The 17,063-nt window shown below is 50.1% G+C and overlaps 1 protein-coding gene across 1 annotated transcript; it reads right to left on the bottom strand.

Moving 5' to 3' along the window:
- Window positions 1-1,279: 1,279 nt before the first annotated feature.
- Window positions 1,280-13,240, bottom strand: NMUR1 (neuromedin U receptor 1). The gene is made up of 3 exons (XM_048500053.1): window positions 13,110-13,240; window positions 6,992-7,172; window positions 1,280-2,212 (listed from the first exon to the last, which is right to left on the bottom strand). Exons 1-3 carry the CDS (start codon window positions 13,238-13,240, stop codon window positions 1,280-1,282), a joined length of 1,245 nt encoding a protein of 414 aa, XP_048356010.1.
- Between the last annotated feature and the right edge of the window lie 3,823 nt (window positions 13,241-17,063).

Here is a 17,063-nt window from a genome sequence, read left to right as displayed (position 1 = left end):
TTTTACCTCCTCATTAAAATAAAACGTTTCAGATATGTTCGCGCAGCAAAAACATTTTTCAAGTTCCTGTTTAGCGATGTGAGTTGTAACGTTTCCACAAAGGTTTGTTTTTTTAAAAAAACATGCAGGCGTGAATTTGATGCTTCAATGCTTAGAATCTACAACTCATCGATCCCACAATAGATTTTTTTTTTAAAGCAGGGAAAAGGCAAATGGATCGGTACTTTCGTTTTATAGGCTGAATGTATTACTGTAGAGTGATGAAGAAAATGGCAGATAGCCATGATGAAAACATGAATCAGAAACAGCAGAAAATGGAGGACATCTGCAGAAAGTAAGAAAGAGGGGCGTGGAGAAATAAAACATTTCATATTTGACCACACAGCCAGTGAAAACATTTTGAAAACATTTCAGAGAAAAGAATCCTCGTAAAAGGACTTTCATATAAAATGTTTTCCGTCTGGAATAAAACGTTTTCAGAACCATAGGGTTTTCAGAACAATGCAGAATTCCGTGGAGGAAACGTTTTATTTCCTGCCCGAAAATGTTTTAAAATGTTTGTGCAGAAAGGGCCATAGACAGAGGTGGGATCCAGCAGGTTCTCACCAGTTCCCGAGAGTGGGTTACTAATTATTTGTGTGTGCCGAGAGGGGGTTATTAATTGGGTCCGCTTTTCCACCTCCACGCCCTCGCCTCCCTGAGAGGTATACTGCCTTTGAACGTGAAGGTTCCATATAGCAATTGCGACTAATAATGTAACTCCCTGAACTGGGTTAATCCCTTTCAGGTACTGCAATTCATTGATTCTTAGCCTTTCCTACCTTTTATCTCACCAGTCTCTATCAAAGAACCTGTCTGTTTCACCATTGCTGTGTTCAGATTTGCGAGTTGGGGCATTTTCTATAATGTGATGATGATTTAGAAATGATCTGGTGCAGAAAATTTGGGGGGGGGGTCGTGGGGGGGTGGCTGCCCATGAGGGGGCATCCAACTCAGGTTTTGCCCAGGGCTCAGGTTTGCCTAAGTAGGCCTCTGCCCCCTTTGCCGAGGGGGGGGGGGGCTGGCGAGGGAACCTGTTACTAAAATTTTTGGATCCCACCACTGGCCATAGATAAAACACATGAAAAACATAAACACCAAATTTAAAAGGACTGCTAGTAGATATAACCAAATGCAGTCCCGGATAAAGTTAGTTGCTTCCTAAAGACTGAAAGTGAAGGAGCCAGCAATTGAGGGCAATAGTATATAGGAGAAGTTGGTCCGCTCCACCCCTATCATATCACTCTCTCAACTTACACAGCATTTTGGTGACCTGCCTCCGCCGGACCTTCTTCTGTTGGAGACGGATATTGTGGTAATCGCAGATGGTTCCGGATTTGGCCTCCAGCGCTTCCAGCATCTTCTCTTTCCTCAGCTGCAGCCCGATGAGCAGATAGAGGATGCTGATGATGCCCATCGGGATGAAGAAGAAGATGATAGTCGTGACTTGAATTATGAGGTTGTACAACAAACGGGACTTCACTAAGGTGCAGGTGGCTGAGTCAGGGACCACCCCCCAGCCGGGCACGTAGAGGGTCTGGATACCGTGCAGGCTGGTGTTCGGGATCGAGCAGACGACCGACAGCAGCCAGACGGCGACGATGACCCTCTTGGCGTGCTTCTTGGTCACCACGTACTTGGCTCGGAGCGGGTGCACCACGGCGATGTAGCGCTCCACGCTCAGCGCCGTGACGTTGAGGATGGAGGCGAAGCAGACCGCCTCGAAGAGCAGCGTCTTGAAGCAGCAGCCGCCCGCGCCCAGGAGGAAAGGGTAGTTGCTCCACATCTCGTAGATCTCCAGCGGCATACCCAGCAACAGAACCAACAGGTCCGACACGGCCAAGCTGAACAGGTAGTAGTTGGTGGGCGTCCTCATGATGCGATGTTGGATGATGACCAGGCAGGTCAGGGTGTTGCCCACGGCGCCAACCACAAAGATCAGGAGGTACGTGGTGCAGATGGGAATGAAGAAACCCGACCGACGAGGTCCCAGGTACCTTATCCGGAGCTGTTCTGCGGTCATGTTCAAGACCTCGGGGTCGAAGAAGCTCCCTCTCGCTTCCTGGCTGCTGTTGTCACAGGGATTCTGGGAAGCCAGCATCTCAGTCAGCTCCAAGCCGGGGGACTTTAATTCCAGGTTGGAACAGTTGGCGGAAGAGTACATGTTTGCAGGCTGGAAAGAGAGAGGAGCAAGTCACCGAGCTGTCTTAGGAGTGGGAGGTGGCCCAAGGGGAGGATGCTTTCCCGCTGGTAAGGGTCAGGGGTCCCCAACCCTTTGATCTTGCAGGCACATTTGGAATTCTGACCTGGGGCACAGCCACAAAATGTCTGCCACAGGAGGCAGAGCCAGCCACAAAATGGCTGCCACAAAATGTCTGCCACAGGAGGCAGAACCAGCCACAAAATGGCTGCCACAAAATGTCTGCCACAGGAGGCAGAGCCAGCCACAAAATGGCTGCCACAGGAGGCAGAGCCAGCCACAAAATGTCTGCCACAAAATGGCTGCCACAGGAGGCAGAACCAGTCACAAAATGTCTGCCACAAAATGTCTGCCACAGGAGGCAGAACCAGTCACAAAATGTCTGCCACAAAATGTCTGCCACAGGAGGCAGAACCAGTCACAAAATGGCTGCCGCAGCTACAAAATGGCTGCACAAAATGGCTGCCACGGGAGGCTGAGCCAGTCTCAAAATGGCTGCTGCAGCTGAACTTCAGCAGGGCACAGCACAGATCGTTGTCTGATGGTTGCAGCTGTTGCCAAAGCAACTTTTTAAAAAATCTGCACAGCCTTGGGGGCAAAAGCCCTACCTGGATTTACCCACTTCCTGAAAATGCTTGGCAGGCAACAGAAAAGGTGTCAGCAGAAGTCTGAAAAAGAGCATAAATCTGAAACGGGTAAAACAAAGCACAAGCGTTTGAATGTGAGTGCAGAAATCACATAGTAGGTGCATACTTGTACCAACACAGAGAACATGACAGCAAGTGTGGTATAGTGGTTAAGGGCAGGCAGACTCTAATCTAGAGAACCAGGTTTGATTCCCCACTCCTCCACATGAGCAGCAGACTCTTATCAGGTGAACCAGATTTGTTTCCCCACTCCTGCACATGAAGCCTGCTGGGTGCCCTTGGTCTCTAGTCACAGTTCTCTTCAAACTCTCTTAGCCCCACCTGTCTCACAAGGTGTCTGTTGTAGGGAGAGGAGGGGAAAGCAGTTTGTAAGTCACTTTGATCGATTCCGCACTTGCGTTATCGACCTAAGTTCGAGCTGCGTTCGACCAAATTGCTCCGCACAACCACTGGGATCAACGTGGTTTTGTACCCGCTTCGTCCCGTGTAATGGTCAAATTTCCGACTCCAGTTGGGAACTACTACTTTTCCAGGGAACCACGCTTGAACTCAGCTCGATTCCAGTAAAGTGCGGAATCTCTGGTGCCAGGAGTCCCCCCATTCGGCCAATAACAGCTGAGAGTTTCGGGCACGCGTACAGCTGGCCAATCAAAAAACGCCGCCTTTGTCCCTCCATTCCTGTGGCAGTTCTTTTTTATAACGTGTGTGGGCATAGACGGAACACGGCCGTAGAAAATTAGCCAATTGGAACAGAGCGGCGAAGAGTCACAGGATGATCCCGCCCTCTGAGCTGGGATCAAGCTGGTTGCAGTGGGGAACAACAATGGTTTCGACCTAGGTCAGTCCCCTTCTCAGGGAACTGGGTTGAACCTATTTTACTCGTGTGCGGAATCGCCCTTTGAGACTCTTTACAGGAGAGAAGGTGGGGATATCAATCCAAACAACTGTTTTCCCTTCATGGTAGCACAGTCCAGTCAGTCTTGCTTTCCCAAAATATTCATCAGAATCATTTAACCAAATCAGACATTTTTTTTCTCTGTTACCTGGCGATCAGGTGTAATCCCAAGAGGCCTCCAGCCACCGCCTGGAGGCTGGCAAAGCTAACGGCTGCCCACTTGAAATCAAGCACGAATCAACAGCTTAAACAAGGGACGGCCGTAAGCTTTTACGGAAGGTCAAACTTGGCTGCTCTAGAGATGCAGGGAGCGGAGGGTATATTTTTACAGCCTGCTCGGAAAGAAAACAGCCGCCCCAGCTGCAGCAGCTCATCTTCACGAGTAAAGAAATAAACTCGGTTATCGCGTCAGCTCAAAATTGCCCTGTTTACTTGTGCCGATAAACACATAATGGGGGAAATCGATTCTTTCTCTCTCTCTGTGTACATTTTTTTTTTGGCTTGTTGCTTGCTTTTTGCCAGTCTGCACAGACGTCCCAGTATCTCTGGCCGCTTTAGATTAACAGCAGAACCCCCAAACAAGATGAATTGCGAGTCCATGATTTGCAAGGCTCCTCTGTGCCAGAGGCGGAATTGAGTCAGCTGGGCCGGGAGACAGAGCTGAGGACAGAACTGTTGGCCAGGTGTACAGTTGTGTAAGAGAGGCTGGTGCTGGGAGCCTACTAGAGAGGGATGATTGAAGGATTGGAGCACCTTCCTTATGAGGAGAGGCTGCAGCGTTTGGGACTCTTTCGTTTGGAGAGGAGGCGTCTGAGGGGGGATAGGATTGAAGTCTATCAAATTCTGCATGGGGTGGAAAATGTGGACAGAGAGGAATTTTTCTCTCTTTCTCACAATACTGGAACCAGGGGGCATCCATTGAAAATGCTGGGGGGAAGAATTAGGACTAATAAAAGGAAACACTTCTTCACGCAACGTGGGATTGGTGTTTGGAATATGCTGCCACAGGAGGTGGTGATGGCCACTCACCTGGATAGCTTTAAAAAGGGCTTGGACAGATTTATGGAGGAGAAGAGTTTTTACAGTAAGAGTTTTTTACAGTAACAGAGAAATTATTAATGCCCCGCCCCCGGAATGCCCGGCCACGCCCCCGTCGTGCCCTGCCCAGCCCCATTGACACTACGCCACTCTTTGAATCCCACCCCCATGGGAACCTGTTACTAAAATTTTTGGATCCCACCACTGATCCTAGGGCCATCTAGCCGCACCACATCCTTTTAGAACAGGATGTGCATTCACAAATCTCAACAGGCCTCTGTGGTCGCAGAAGTCGACTGGGAACCACAAGTATTGGGCACCGCAATTTAAGAAGGATATTGACAAGCTGGAATGTGTCTAGAGGAGGGCAACCAAAATGGTCAAAGGTCTGGAGTCCATGTCCTACGAAGAGAGGCTTAGGGAGCTGGGGATGTTTAGTCTGGAGAGGCAAAGGTTAAGGGGGGGGAACGTGATAGATATGTTCAATAGTTGAAGGGATGCCGTGTCGAAGAGGGAGCAAGCTTGTTTTCTGCTGCCTCAGACTAGAACACGGAGTCACGGGTTCAAGGTGCAGGAAAAGAGATTCCACCTAAACATTAGGAAGAACTTCCTGACCATCAGGGCTGTTCAACAGTGGAATTCATTGCCTTGGTGGAGTCTCCTTCTTTGGAGGTTTTTAAACAGAGGCTGGGTGGCCATCTGTCAGGAGTGCTTTGATTGTGTGTTCCTGCATGGCAGGAGGTTGGACTTGATGGCCCTTCTTGCGGTCTCTTCCAACTCTATGATTCTAACTCTACTTGGTCATGCCGTCCCTCTCCTACTCCTGACGCACCCTCCATTTCCACGATGCCTTCAGTTTTTAACGCTTCATTATGCAAGCATTTTTGGTAAGCCAAAGTGCGTCGTGCTGCCGTACGCAATGTGCTCAGGAGCGGTCACGCCGCTCTGCTGCCGAGCGAGTGACAGCCTTTTGTTATGTTTTTTTGTTTAAAAAATCAAAATAGAATCATTACAGAATGAAATTGGAAATTCGTTTATCGCACACCTCGGACATTTTAAACCACCTTATTACTACTCGACATTGTTAACTTCATTCTCAATATATACTCAGGCAAGGGAAATCTCTTTTCATTATCATAATTTGACAGCTCTGAAGAGTCATGCGTTTGAGGGTTGCCTGCAAGTCCTATCACTCCCCAGGAAAAGTGCACTGATTTCCAATGCTGTGTGAGCGCCGGTCTACTAATAAACATGTCCGATGTACTAAGATGATGGATATCTGTAGCGATATGATTTCAAGGTGTTAATTTATTATCATTGCCCGCTGTCCTTCTCTGTGGTTTGTGGCCTGCGATAAACATCATACCAGTTCCTGGTGCTGTTTTGCTATTGATTGATTGATTGATTGATTGATTGATTGATTGATTGATTGATTGATTGATTGATTGATTGATTGATTTGGAAGAGAAAGAAGAGCAGCTGGTTTTTATACCCCAGTTTTTCCTCTACCTTTAAGGAGACTCCAAGTGGCTTGCAATCGCCTTCCCTTCCCCTGCTCACAACGGACACCTTGTGAGGAAGGTGGGGCTGAGAGAGATAGATATCTGTAGTGATATGATTTCAAGCTATTAATTTATTATCAGTGCCCGCTCTCCTTCTCTGTGGTTCGTGGCCTGAGGTAAACATCATACCAGTTCCTGGTGCTGTTTTGCTATTAATTAATTGATTGATTGATTGATTTGGAAAAGAAAGAACAGCTGGTTTTTATACCCCAGTTTTTCCTCTACCTTTAAGGAGACTCAAAGTGACTTCCGATCGCCTTCCCTTCCCCTCCTCACAAACGGACACCTTGTGAGGAAGGTGGGGCTGAGAGAGTTCTGAGAGAACTGTAACTGGGGCCAAGGTCACCCAGCAGGCTTCATGTGAAGGAGTGGGGAATCCAGATTAGAGTCCTCCTGTTCTTAACCACTTGTCAGGGGCTCATTCCGCACATGCAGAACAATGCACTTTCAAACTGCTTTCAGTGATCTTTGAAGCTGTGCAGAATGGCAAAATCCACTTGCAAACAGTTGTGAAAGTGGTTTGAAAACGCATTATTTTGCGTGTGCGGAAGGGGCCAGGAAGAGCCTTCCGAACATCAAAAGGGGCTCTGTCACGTTAATGGATCTTCACCTCACTTCCTGTTTCCCCCTCTCCTTTGATCTGCGACATTGTAGCAAACTGGAGGCGCCCAAATACCGGCCTCCTGGGGTTACCTTTTATACCAGCCTTGAGAATGTAACGGCTGTAGCATTCCTGTCCTGTTTTTACTCCGACTTTGATATGGGGTGAGAAAGCAGGAGTGGGGGAAGACCTCGGGGGATAAAAGATTAAAAAGTTGTACCCAAAGACAGTTTGTTAGAACTGGCTTCTTTTGGCCTCTGATGTCTGTCGATAGATGTTGGGGTGAGCCAGCAAACCTTGTAGGGTCTCAGAGAGTCCGTGGGAACGCCTGTGCCATCTGTTACCCCTTGGGCAAGCAGGCTCACCCATCACAAGACCCCATGACTCAGGGGTCACCAGGTGTCCTGGACAAAGGGACAAGTGCATACCCCCAGGTATGGATTAGGCCCAGACAGGAGCGTTTCCTCCCGCACGTACGCAGCCCCTATGACTCATGTATTGCCCAATATTCTCCAGCTCTCCCGCCTTCCAACCCGCCTCCCGAAAACCCTAATAAAAGGTGCCAGGGACCACTAGCTCTCCACCGGATGATATCGCTGCGTCTCGTCTCTTCACTGCGTCGCCCGTGACGACTTCAGATAAAGGCTTCTGATCTGAAATCCAGAGTCTGATATTTGTCTCCAGATCCGGGGCTTGACGCCACTGCACCACCCTGGCTCTCTGACACTCATGTGGCGGAGTGGGGAATCAAATCCGGTTTTCCAGATTAGAGTCTGCTGTTCTTAACCACTGCACCACACTGTCTCCTACTCTCCCTGCTGGCTAATGCTGCACAGTTTAAATTTTTTAAAAAACCTTTTCATTATTATTATTATTGTTGTAGATTTCACAGCTGCCAGATCTCTAGCTGGTTGTTGGCCTTCATTACAATTCGAGCCTCACCCAGAGGCCTAGGAAGTTGTAATGCCGTGGTGGCGAACCTTTCGCACTCCAGATGTTATGGGCTACAATTCCCAATTGGCCATGCTGGCAGGGGCTGATGGGAATTGTAGTCCATAACATCTGGAGTGCCAAAGGTTCGCCACCACTGTTGTAATGTATCGGCGTAGTATTCGTGCGGATCCCAGCAGGGCTGCCTTCTGAATTTGACAGATGTTAATTTTGTCACTTCGAAGATGTTTCAAGTGCTGCCCTAGTGTTTTTGGGATGGCGCCCAGCGTGCCCATTACCACTGGGACGACCTCAGCTGGTTTGTGCCATAGACGTTGAAGCTTGATTTTCAAGTCGTGGTATCTAGTGACCTTCTCGTGTTCCTTTTCAATGACCCTGCTGTCACCGGGGACTGCTATGTCGATGATTCTCCCTTTCTTGTCCTCGATCACGGTGATGTCTGGTGTATTGTGTTTATCATCACCATCATCATCATCATCATCATCATCATCATCATCATCATCATCATCATCATCATCATCATCATCATTTATAGCCTGTCTTTCCCTCTTGGATTCGAGGTGGATTAGACAGAGCGAGTTGATACTTTCCACAAGGTGGGATATTCAGTTAACAAGCAAACAGGATTTGGGTCGTAGAACCAACCAGAACTGTAAAAACAGAACTGAAGCAAAGCAGAAGTATCAACATGACACATTAAAAGATGCAAAATTCACAGCAGGATTCCAGTTTCAGCAAGATAAAGACAGCAGAATAGACTGCAGTCCCTAATATTTTTTTCCAGGGAACTCTGTGAATCATTTAGTACGGTGCAAATCTATTGTCTGGGTGGAAGAGCCCTCTTGAATAATTCCATTTTGCATAAAAGTGCCATTTATCTGTAGTCATAAAGTACTTTCCCGATGTTTCGAGACCTATTTCACTGCGGGAACATATGTAACTAGTTTCCTCCACTAAAGGGCTTATGCTTTAGGGAGGGGGGGCTCACTGATTCTGCATAGTGATTCCAGCAAGAGGCTTTCGAGGCAAGAGACGAGCAGCCACCATCTTCCTCTGCAGAGCCTTCCTTGGTGGCCTCCCACCCAAGTGCCGACCTGGCTTATCTCCCAAGAGCAGATGAGATCAAGCTACACTGGGGATTCTCAAAGCGGGTGGTACTGTCCCCCTTTGGGGGGGTAGTGGAAACGTAAAGGGGGGCAGCGAGGAATTTTGAGGGGGGGGCAGAGAATTTTGGAGCGGTAGGCAAGCAGCAGAGGGATTCCTGGGCTAGCCGGTAAAAAAAAAATTGTCTTTCAATCCTGGCGACTGGTAAGTTTTAAAGAAAAAGCAGCAGCGCTCTCCTTGCTGTGTAGCCCGTCGCTGGGAGGGAGAGTCTAAGCTTAGAGCCAGCAAAGATACAGCCAAAAGCACCTTTTAAAACTCAATTTCTGTGCCCCTTTTGCACGGTTCTTTCAAAAAGAGAGAAAAATAAAAATGCACCGTATTGCTTTTCCAACATCTCATTAGCAGAGTGGGGTTCCGTTCAGTCCTTCGGCTTCTTCCCAAGTAGAGAAACAGACTGAAAATGACTGACCGTGGGGATCCGAGACTTCTTCTTAGTGCCCGGCAGGCTGATGTTGAGAAGCTATTATCCCTGCCCCAAGCACAGCCGCGTCATTAAAACTGGGAAGACGCAAACCTGCCCTTTTCGTATTGCTAAAACAGCTCAATAAATTGGTTTACTTTTACTAAGTCATGTTTTATTGGTGAAATACACGTGTGTGTTAACAGTGTTAGGACCAGAGGTGGGATCCAGCAGGTTCTCACCAGTTCCCGAGAGTGGGTTACTAATTATTTGTGTGTGCCGAGAGGGGGTTACTAATTGGGTCTGCTTTTCTGTTAGAAATTCCATTAGGTCCAAAAATCATAAAGTCCTGTTGTTTCCTATGTGGCTGGTTAGCGAAGGTAGAAAACGGGATCATTCTCCCTGTGGGGCTGTTTTTAAAACATGTTTTAGAAATATGGTAAAGTTCCTTGTTTAAGGAAAGTCTCCTTCTTTTGATTTCTAGAAACAAAATTAAGTATTTGAAAGTATTAACTATTTGACAGGCAGTCAATTAGAGGAGAAGTAGTTGTTTCTGTTGGCAGCAGACGATAAGACTTGCTCGAATGAGTTTAAATGATGGACAGAAAGATACCAGCTGGAAATTAGGAACTGTTTTTTTACAGTAAGAGTTTTTTACAGTAACAGAGAAATTATTAATGCCCCACCCCCGGAATGCCCGGCCACGCCCCCGTCGTGCCCCGCCCAGCCCCATTGGCGCTACGCCACTGTTTGAATCCCACCACCATGGGAACCTGTTACTAAAATTTTTGGATCTCACCACTGGTTAGAAGTTGTTTGGAATTTGCAGTAACCCAACACCAAGAAAGAGGTGGGTGTTCTTAGGTGTGTGTTGGGGGGGGACACTAGGGGGCGACAGCTTGAAAATGTTTGGGAACCACCGTCACCGCCTTCCCGAATTCCCTGCGTACTAACTCATAAAGAAATCCCGCCGAAGCAGTTCACAGAGGCACGCTAAGATTGCCAGCTGATCTGGAGGGGCAAGAAAAATCCCTCCTCTTTAATCAAAGCTCAGTGCGTGGAAATGGGCAGTTGAAGCTTTTCATGGGCTGAAAATACATAACATCTATTAAAGGGACAGCACGTTTTGTCACTCTCCAGCTAATTGGCGACTATTAGGCATGACCAAGACGCACACACAGCCCTGCCTTTTGTGGCTCTTTATTGTGGTAGCACATGACACAAGAAGTGGATTACTAGGATTACTAGGATGGCAAGTGTTGATGCAGAGGTTGCGGCATTTAAAGGAATGTATTGTCGAAGGCTTTCACGGCTGGAATCACTGGGGTGCTGTGTGGTTTCCGGGCTGTATGGCCGTGTTCTAGCAGCATTCTCTCCTGACGTTTCACCTGCATCTGTGGCTGGCATCTTCAGAGGATCTGATAGTATATATACTCCACTTGCTTTCCGACTATCAGATCCTCTGAAGATGCCAGCCACAGATGCAGGCGAAACGTCAGGAGAGAATGCTGCTAGAACACGGCCATACAGCCCGGAAACCACACAGCACCCCATTTAAAGGAATCATTGCCCAAGGGGCGGGGTAGTTGCATGCTGTTTTGGCGAGGGCTCTGAGAATGCTCCCCCACACACACACACTCAGGGAGTTTGTGCAATAAAGTTGCCCATCCATCCATCCATCCATCCATCCATCCATCCATCCATCCATCCATCCATCCATCCATCCATCCATCCATCCATCCATCCATCCACCCACCCACCCACCCACCCACCCACACACACACACACACACCCACACACACACAGAGGCTTCTGTCTCATCTCTCATGTGAACACCATGAGCACGACAACTCTCCCAACAAAGTTGTCCCCATCTGCTGCTGCAAAACCCAGACAAATGCAACGGTGCATTCAAACTTTTTTCCAAGTGAAGTCAGTTTAGGTTTGCTTTAGCCAGGAGTAACGCAGCCTATAGATCAAATCAAGCCGGGATTCTCCCTGGAATCTGAAGTGACTGAATTGAGGCCGTGGCACTTTTGGCCACGTCATGAGAAGGCAAGAGTGGCCGGAAAAGACAAGGACGCCAAGAGCGGCGGAAGGCGGCAGGAAAAGTGGAAGACTCCCGGAAGGACGCCACGGCCCTCGTTTTGCAAGACCCAAGCGAGGCTGTAAATGACCGGACATTTTGGAGGACGCCAGTTCATAGGGTCCCCGTGAGTCGGAAGCAACTTGATGGCACTTTACGCCCGCAACACTATATGATCCCGCAATTCTATATGATCCCGCAGTGTACTCAGATTGACACCTCTGCATGAATACAGCTTTCGGAATCTTTCCCTCTCTCTTTCCACAAACTGTGCCATTTTCCATCCTGCCTTTACTAACCCGGTGATCTGTCTGCGTCTGACAAGGATTCTTTTGTCCAGCTCTCTCTGTGTCTTCCAATACCTTATTTGTCCATTGGGGGTGGGTCATAATTGTCCAGCTCCCTTTCTCTATAAATTAGACAAGCCCTTTATTTATCCATCTTTGAAGGGATACACATGAACACTTAGACTTGACAGGTTGTTGTGGGCTTTCCGGGCTATGTGGCCGTGGTCTGGTAGATCTTGTTCCTAATGTTTCGCCTGCATCAAATGCCAGCCACAGAGGCAGCCAAAACGTTAGGAACAAGATCTACCAGACCACGGCCACGCAGCCCGGAAAACCCACAACACCCTAGTGATTCCAGCCATGAAGAAGAAGAAGAGTTTGGATTTATATCCCCCCTTTCTCTCCTGCAGGAGACTCAAAGGGGCTTACAATCTCCTTGCCTTTCCCCCCTCACAACAATCACCCTGTGAGGTAGGTGGGGCTGAGAGAGCTCCGAGAAGCTGTGACTAGCCCAAGGTCACCCAGCTGGTGTGTGTGGGAGTGCCCAGGCTAATCTGAATTCCCCAGATAAGCCTCCACAGCTCAGGCGGCAGAGCTGGGAATCAAACCTGGTTCCTCCAGATTAGATACACGAGCTCTTAACCTCCTACGCCACTGCTGCTCCTTCAACAATACACTTAGATTTGAGTCCTTGGACACGAACTTTGAAGGGACATAAGAACATAAGAACAAGCCAGCTGGATCAGACCAGAGTCCATCTAGTCCAGCTCTCTGCTACTCGCAGTGGCCCACCAGGTGCCTTTGGGAGCTCTCGTGCAGGAGGTGAAAGCAATGGCCTTCTGCGGCTGTTGCTCCCGAGCACCTGGTCTGCTAAGGCATTTGCAACCTCAGATCAAGGAGGATCAAGATTGGGAGCCATAGATCGACTTCTCCTCCATAAATCTGTCCAAGCCCTTTTTAAAGCTATCCAGGTGAGTGGCCATCACCACCTCCTGTGGCAGCATATTCCAAACACCAATCACACGTGTGACATGTGAACACTTAGATTTGAGTCTTCAGACACTAACAAGATTTGCGGGGAGGGGGCAGGGGGTGCTAGCTTTCAAGAGTCAAAAGTCCCTTCACCAGATACAACAAATATGTCTCTGGCAAAGGCAGACTTGATTCTCTAAAGCTCGTTCGCCCAAAAGTCTTGTTCATGCCGAATGGGAATTTATCATGATGTTCACTGTAACCCACCCTGAGACTATTGTGAAGGATGAAGAATAAATCAAAACCACCACCACCGTCATCCAAACGGACAAAGTGTTGGCACCTAAAACGCCAGACATCACAGTGATCGAAGACAAGAAAGTGACCGTCATCCACATGGCGGTACCCGGTGCCAGCAGGGTCATTGAGAAAGAACAAGAGAAAGTCACGAAATAACGTGATTTGAAGATTGAGATTTGGGGACAAACCCAGTGGAAACCGGCACCCTAGGCGCCCTCCGGAAAACACTGGCGCAGCGCTTGAAACATCTTCCAATTGACAACATTTCAACCTCTCTGAGATTCAAATGGCAGCCTTGCTGCGATCTACACGGATACCACGTCGACGCATTACAACGTCCTGTAAGGAGACTCAAAATGGCTTACTACCCCTTTCCCCTTCCCCTCCCCACAACAGACCCCTTGTGAGGTAGGTGGGGCTGAGCGAGTTCTGAGAGAACTGCGACTGGCCCAAGGTCACCCATGAGCGGGGAGACAAATCCGGTTCTCCAGATGAGAGTCCACCTGCTCTTAACCACCGCACCGGGCTGGTTCTCGGGAGAAAAAAGAATTAAGGGGCTACTGGACTCAAGTTTAGTTGTTCGAATGCAAACACAACACAGCTATCCTCTGAAACAGGGTCTTCAGAAGCTGCCTTTTAGTTGCCTTACACTGGATCACCTCACTGGTCTACCTTAGAACATAAGAAGATAAGAACAAGCCAGCTGGATCAGACCAGAGTCCATCTAGTCCAGCTCTCTGCTACTCGCAGTGGCCCACCAGGTCCCTTTGGGAGCTCACCTGCAGGAGGTGAAAGCAATGGCCTTCTGCTGCTGCTGCTGCTCCCGAGCACCTGGTCTGCTAAGGCATTTGCAATCTCAGATCAAGGAGGATCAAGATTGGGAGCCAGAGATCGACTTCTCCTCCATAAATCTGTCCAAGCCCTTTTTAAAGCTATCCAGGTGAGTGGCCATCACCACCTCCTGTGGCAGCATATTCCAAACGCCAATCATGCGTTGTGTGAAGAAGTGTTTCCTCTTATTAGTCCTAATTCTTCCCCCCAGCATTTTCAATGGATGCCCCCTGGTTCTAGTATTGTGAGAAAGAGAGGAAAATTTCTCTCTGTCCACATTTTCAACCCCATGCATAATTTGATAGACTTCGATCATCTCCCCCCTCAGCCGCCTCCTCTCCAAACTAAAGAGCCCCAAACGCTGCAGCCTCTCCTCATAAGGAAGGTGCTGTCTGGCGAGCAGCGACTCTCCAGAACCAGGAAAGGTCTTTCCACGTCACCCACTGCCGGGTCCTTTTAACTAGAGATGCTGGGGACCGGACCTAGGAACTTTTGCATGCCAGGAAGACGTTCTACCACTTGTGAAGTCCAAGAATCTCTCGGGCAAAGACTGGGGCTAAACCTGGGACCTTGTGAAACAAGGAAGATTAAAAAACAACAACCCTTCAGAGCGGAGTGATTTCTTCTCATCTCCCTCAATGACCAGACAACTTGCCAAGAGTTGAGATCGTGGAAGATGGTTTCGAGAGCAGCAGGCAAACCTGAGCGGACCGGGTCAAAAGTCCATCTGGTAGGGCGACTGGTTCCCCACAATGGCCGACGAGATGCCCCAGGAAGGAAGCCGACAAGCAAAGCAGCTGCGCTGTCTTCTCCCAGCGACTGAAAAGTCAGGGGTAGACTGCCCTTGAACAAGGAGGATCTCTTTCGCGCGTGCAGGTTTTTGCACGGACCCGCTCTCTACGAACGAGCCCCGTTCCCTTATAAGGTGATCTGAGCGGGTGCCTGCAAGTTCAACCCACGTCTCGTGTGAAGGGTCCTGCCCGGTTCCCAGAAGGGCTCAGACCCGGGTCGCCTGCATCCCCACGACGGCGGGTCCCCGCTCACCTCCACTTTTCACCGGCTCTCCGCATCAGGGGTCCGAAGAAGCCCCTCGCCGAGGTCCCTCCGCCCGGCAAGACGTCTTGGGGGGCGGAGGGGGGGGGTCCCTTAAGCTCCCCACCGACGGCTGGGGCGACCCTCGCGGGTGGGGCGCGGGGTGGCAGCCAGGCGGAGGGGACGTCGCTTCGCTGGCTCCGCCGGCTGCCCGCTCCGACTCGTGCCCCGCGCCGCGATCCCTGCAGGCGTCCGCCGGAGGCGACCGACCTCCGCCGCGCTCCGCCGTCGAAAGCGCCCGGCCGCGGCCAGGAGACGGGTTTCTCCGCGTGCAGGTCTCCCGAAGGGCCGCCAGGGGGCGTGCCGGCGCGACGGGACCGCCCCCAGCCGCCTCTGGAAGGCGCGGCGGAGAGACGGCTGGATGGCCTTTGGGGACGCCTGGCAAGACACACACACACCCAGAAAAAAAACCCCACATCCCAGACACGTAGGGATGACTTGTAGGGCTCTTTGGCTTGAAAAGCTCTGGCAGGGCGAGGGGAAGGGGAGGGGGGAGGGACCCACGCACGCACAGAAGAAGAAGGAGAAGGGGGAGGAGGAGGAGAGGAGGAGGAGAAGGAGGAGGAGGAGGAAGAAGAAGAAGAAGAAGAGGAGGAGGAGGAGGAGAAGAAGGAGGAGGAGGAGGAGAGGAGGAGGAGAAGAGGAGGAGAAGGAGGAGGAGGATGAAGAAGAAGAAGAAGAAGAAGAGGAGGAGGAGGAGGAGGAGGAGGAGGAGAAGAAGAAGAAGAAGGAGGGGGGAGGAGGAGGAGGAGGAGGAGGAGGAGGAGAAGAAGAAGAAGAAGAAGGGGGAGGAGGAGGAGGAGGAGGAGTTTTGGATTTCTATCCCCCCTTTCTGTCCTGCAGGAGACTCAAAGGGGCTGACAATCTCCTTGCCCTTCCCCCCCTCACAACAAACACCCTGTGAGGTGGGTGGGGCTGAGAGAGCTCCGAGAAGCTGTGACTAGCCCAAGGTCACCCAGCTGGCGTGTGTGGGAGTGCCCAGGCTAATCTGAATTCCCCAGAGAAGCCTCCACAGCTCAGGAGGCAGAGCGGGGAATCCAACCCGGTCCCTCCAGATTAGATACACGAGCTCTTAACCTCCTACGCCACTGCTGCTCCTTGATTCTGGTATTCACACGCTGCCGCAGGTTGCCAAATCTGGATGGGGAAGATTTGGGGGAGGTCGGGTTTGGGGAGGTGATGGACCTCGGAGCAGTATCATGGCGTAGTGTCCCCCCCCAAAAAAACCCATTTTCCCAGGGGGACCCCAGCCCTCCCTCCAGTTCCCAAGAGAACAACTGACCTCTTCACCCACACACCCCACACCCCTCCAGTTGCCAGTTCTGGGCTGATAAGTCAGTCCTTGTGTCAGAAAACTGAGATAAGCAGAGCTGGAAGGGATATCAAGAGGTCATCTAGTCCAACCCCTGGCACAATGCAGGAAATAAGCAACTACCTTCACGCCTCACTCCACTCTGCCTCAGTGGGGAGGCAGAGTGGGGTAAGGCGTGAAGGTAGTTGCTTATTTCCTGCATTGTGCCAGGGGTTGGACCAGATGACCTCTTGAGATCCCTTCCAGCTCTATTCTCAGAGGAAGCCCCCTCCAACCCCTCCAGGATCCCTTGCCAACCTGGCCTGGAGGAAAATGCCTTCCTGAGTCCAAAGCGGCTGTCAGCATTACCTTGGGCAGGTATGAAGGGGCCTCAAGAGCTGGGTCATCCCTTCCTCCCCCCCGCCCAAAGGATCTGCCCAAATACACAGAATCGAGGCCACCCCCTGCTGTCATTTCTCAGGATATGCACAATGGAAATAAATGCTCAGAGGGATTTTTTAAAATAAACTTATTAGAATGGTGGTATAGAATCATAGAGTGGGAAGAGACCCCGGGGGCCATCCAGTCCAACCCCCTGCAATGCAGGAAGACACAATCAAAGCACTCCTGACAGATGTTCATCCAGCCTCCGTTTAAAAACCTCCCAAGAAGGAGACTCCACTGCTCTCCGAGGCAGTGAATTCCAC

Source organism: Sphaerodactylus townsendi, linkage group LG06 (genome assembly GCF_021028975.2).
Source record: "Sphaerodactylus townsendi isolate TG3544 linkage group LG06, MPM_Stown_v2.3, whole genome shotgun sequence".
In the NCBI taxonomy this organism is placed as follows: Eukaryota; Metazoa; Chordata; class Lepidosauria; order Squamata; family Sphaerodactylidae; genus Sphaerodactylus; species Sphaerodactylus townsendi.
The sequence above is the reverse complement of the archived record's forward strand: the minus strand, read 5'-3'. Positions and strand labels throughout refer to the sequence as shown.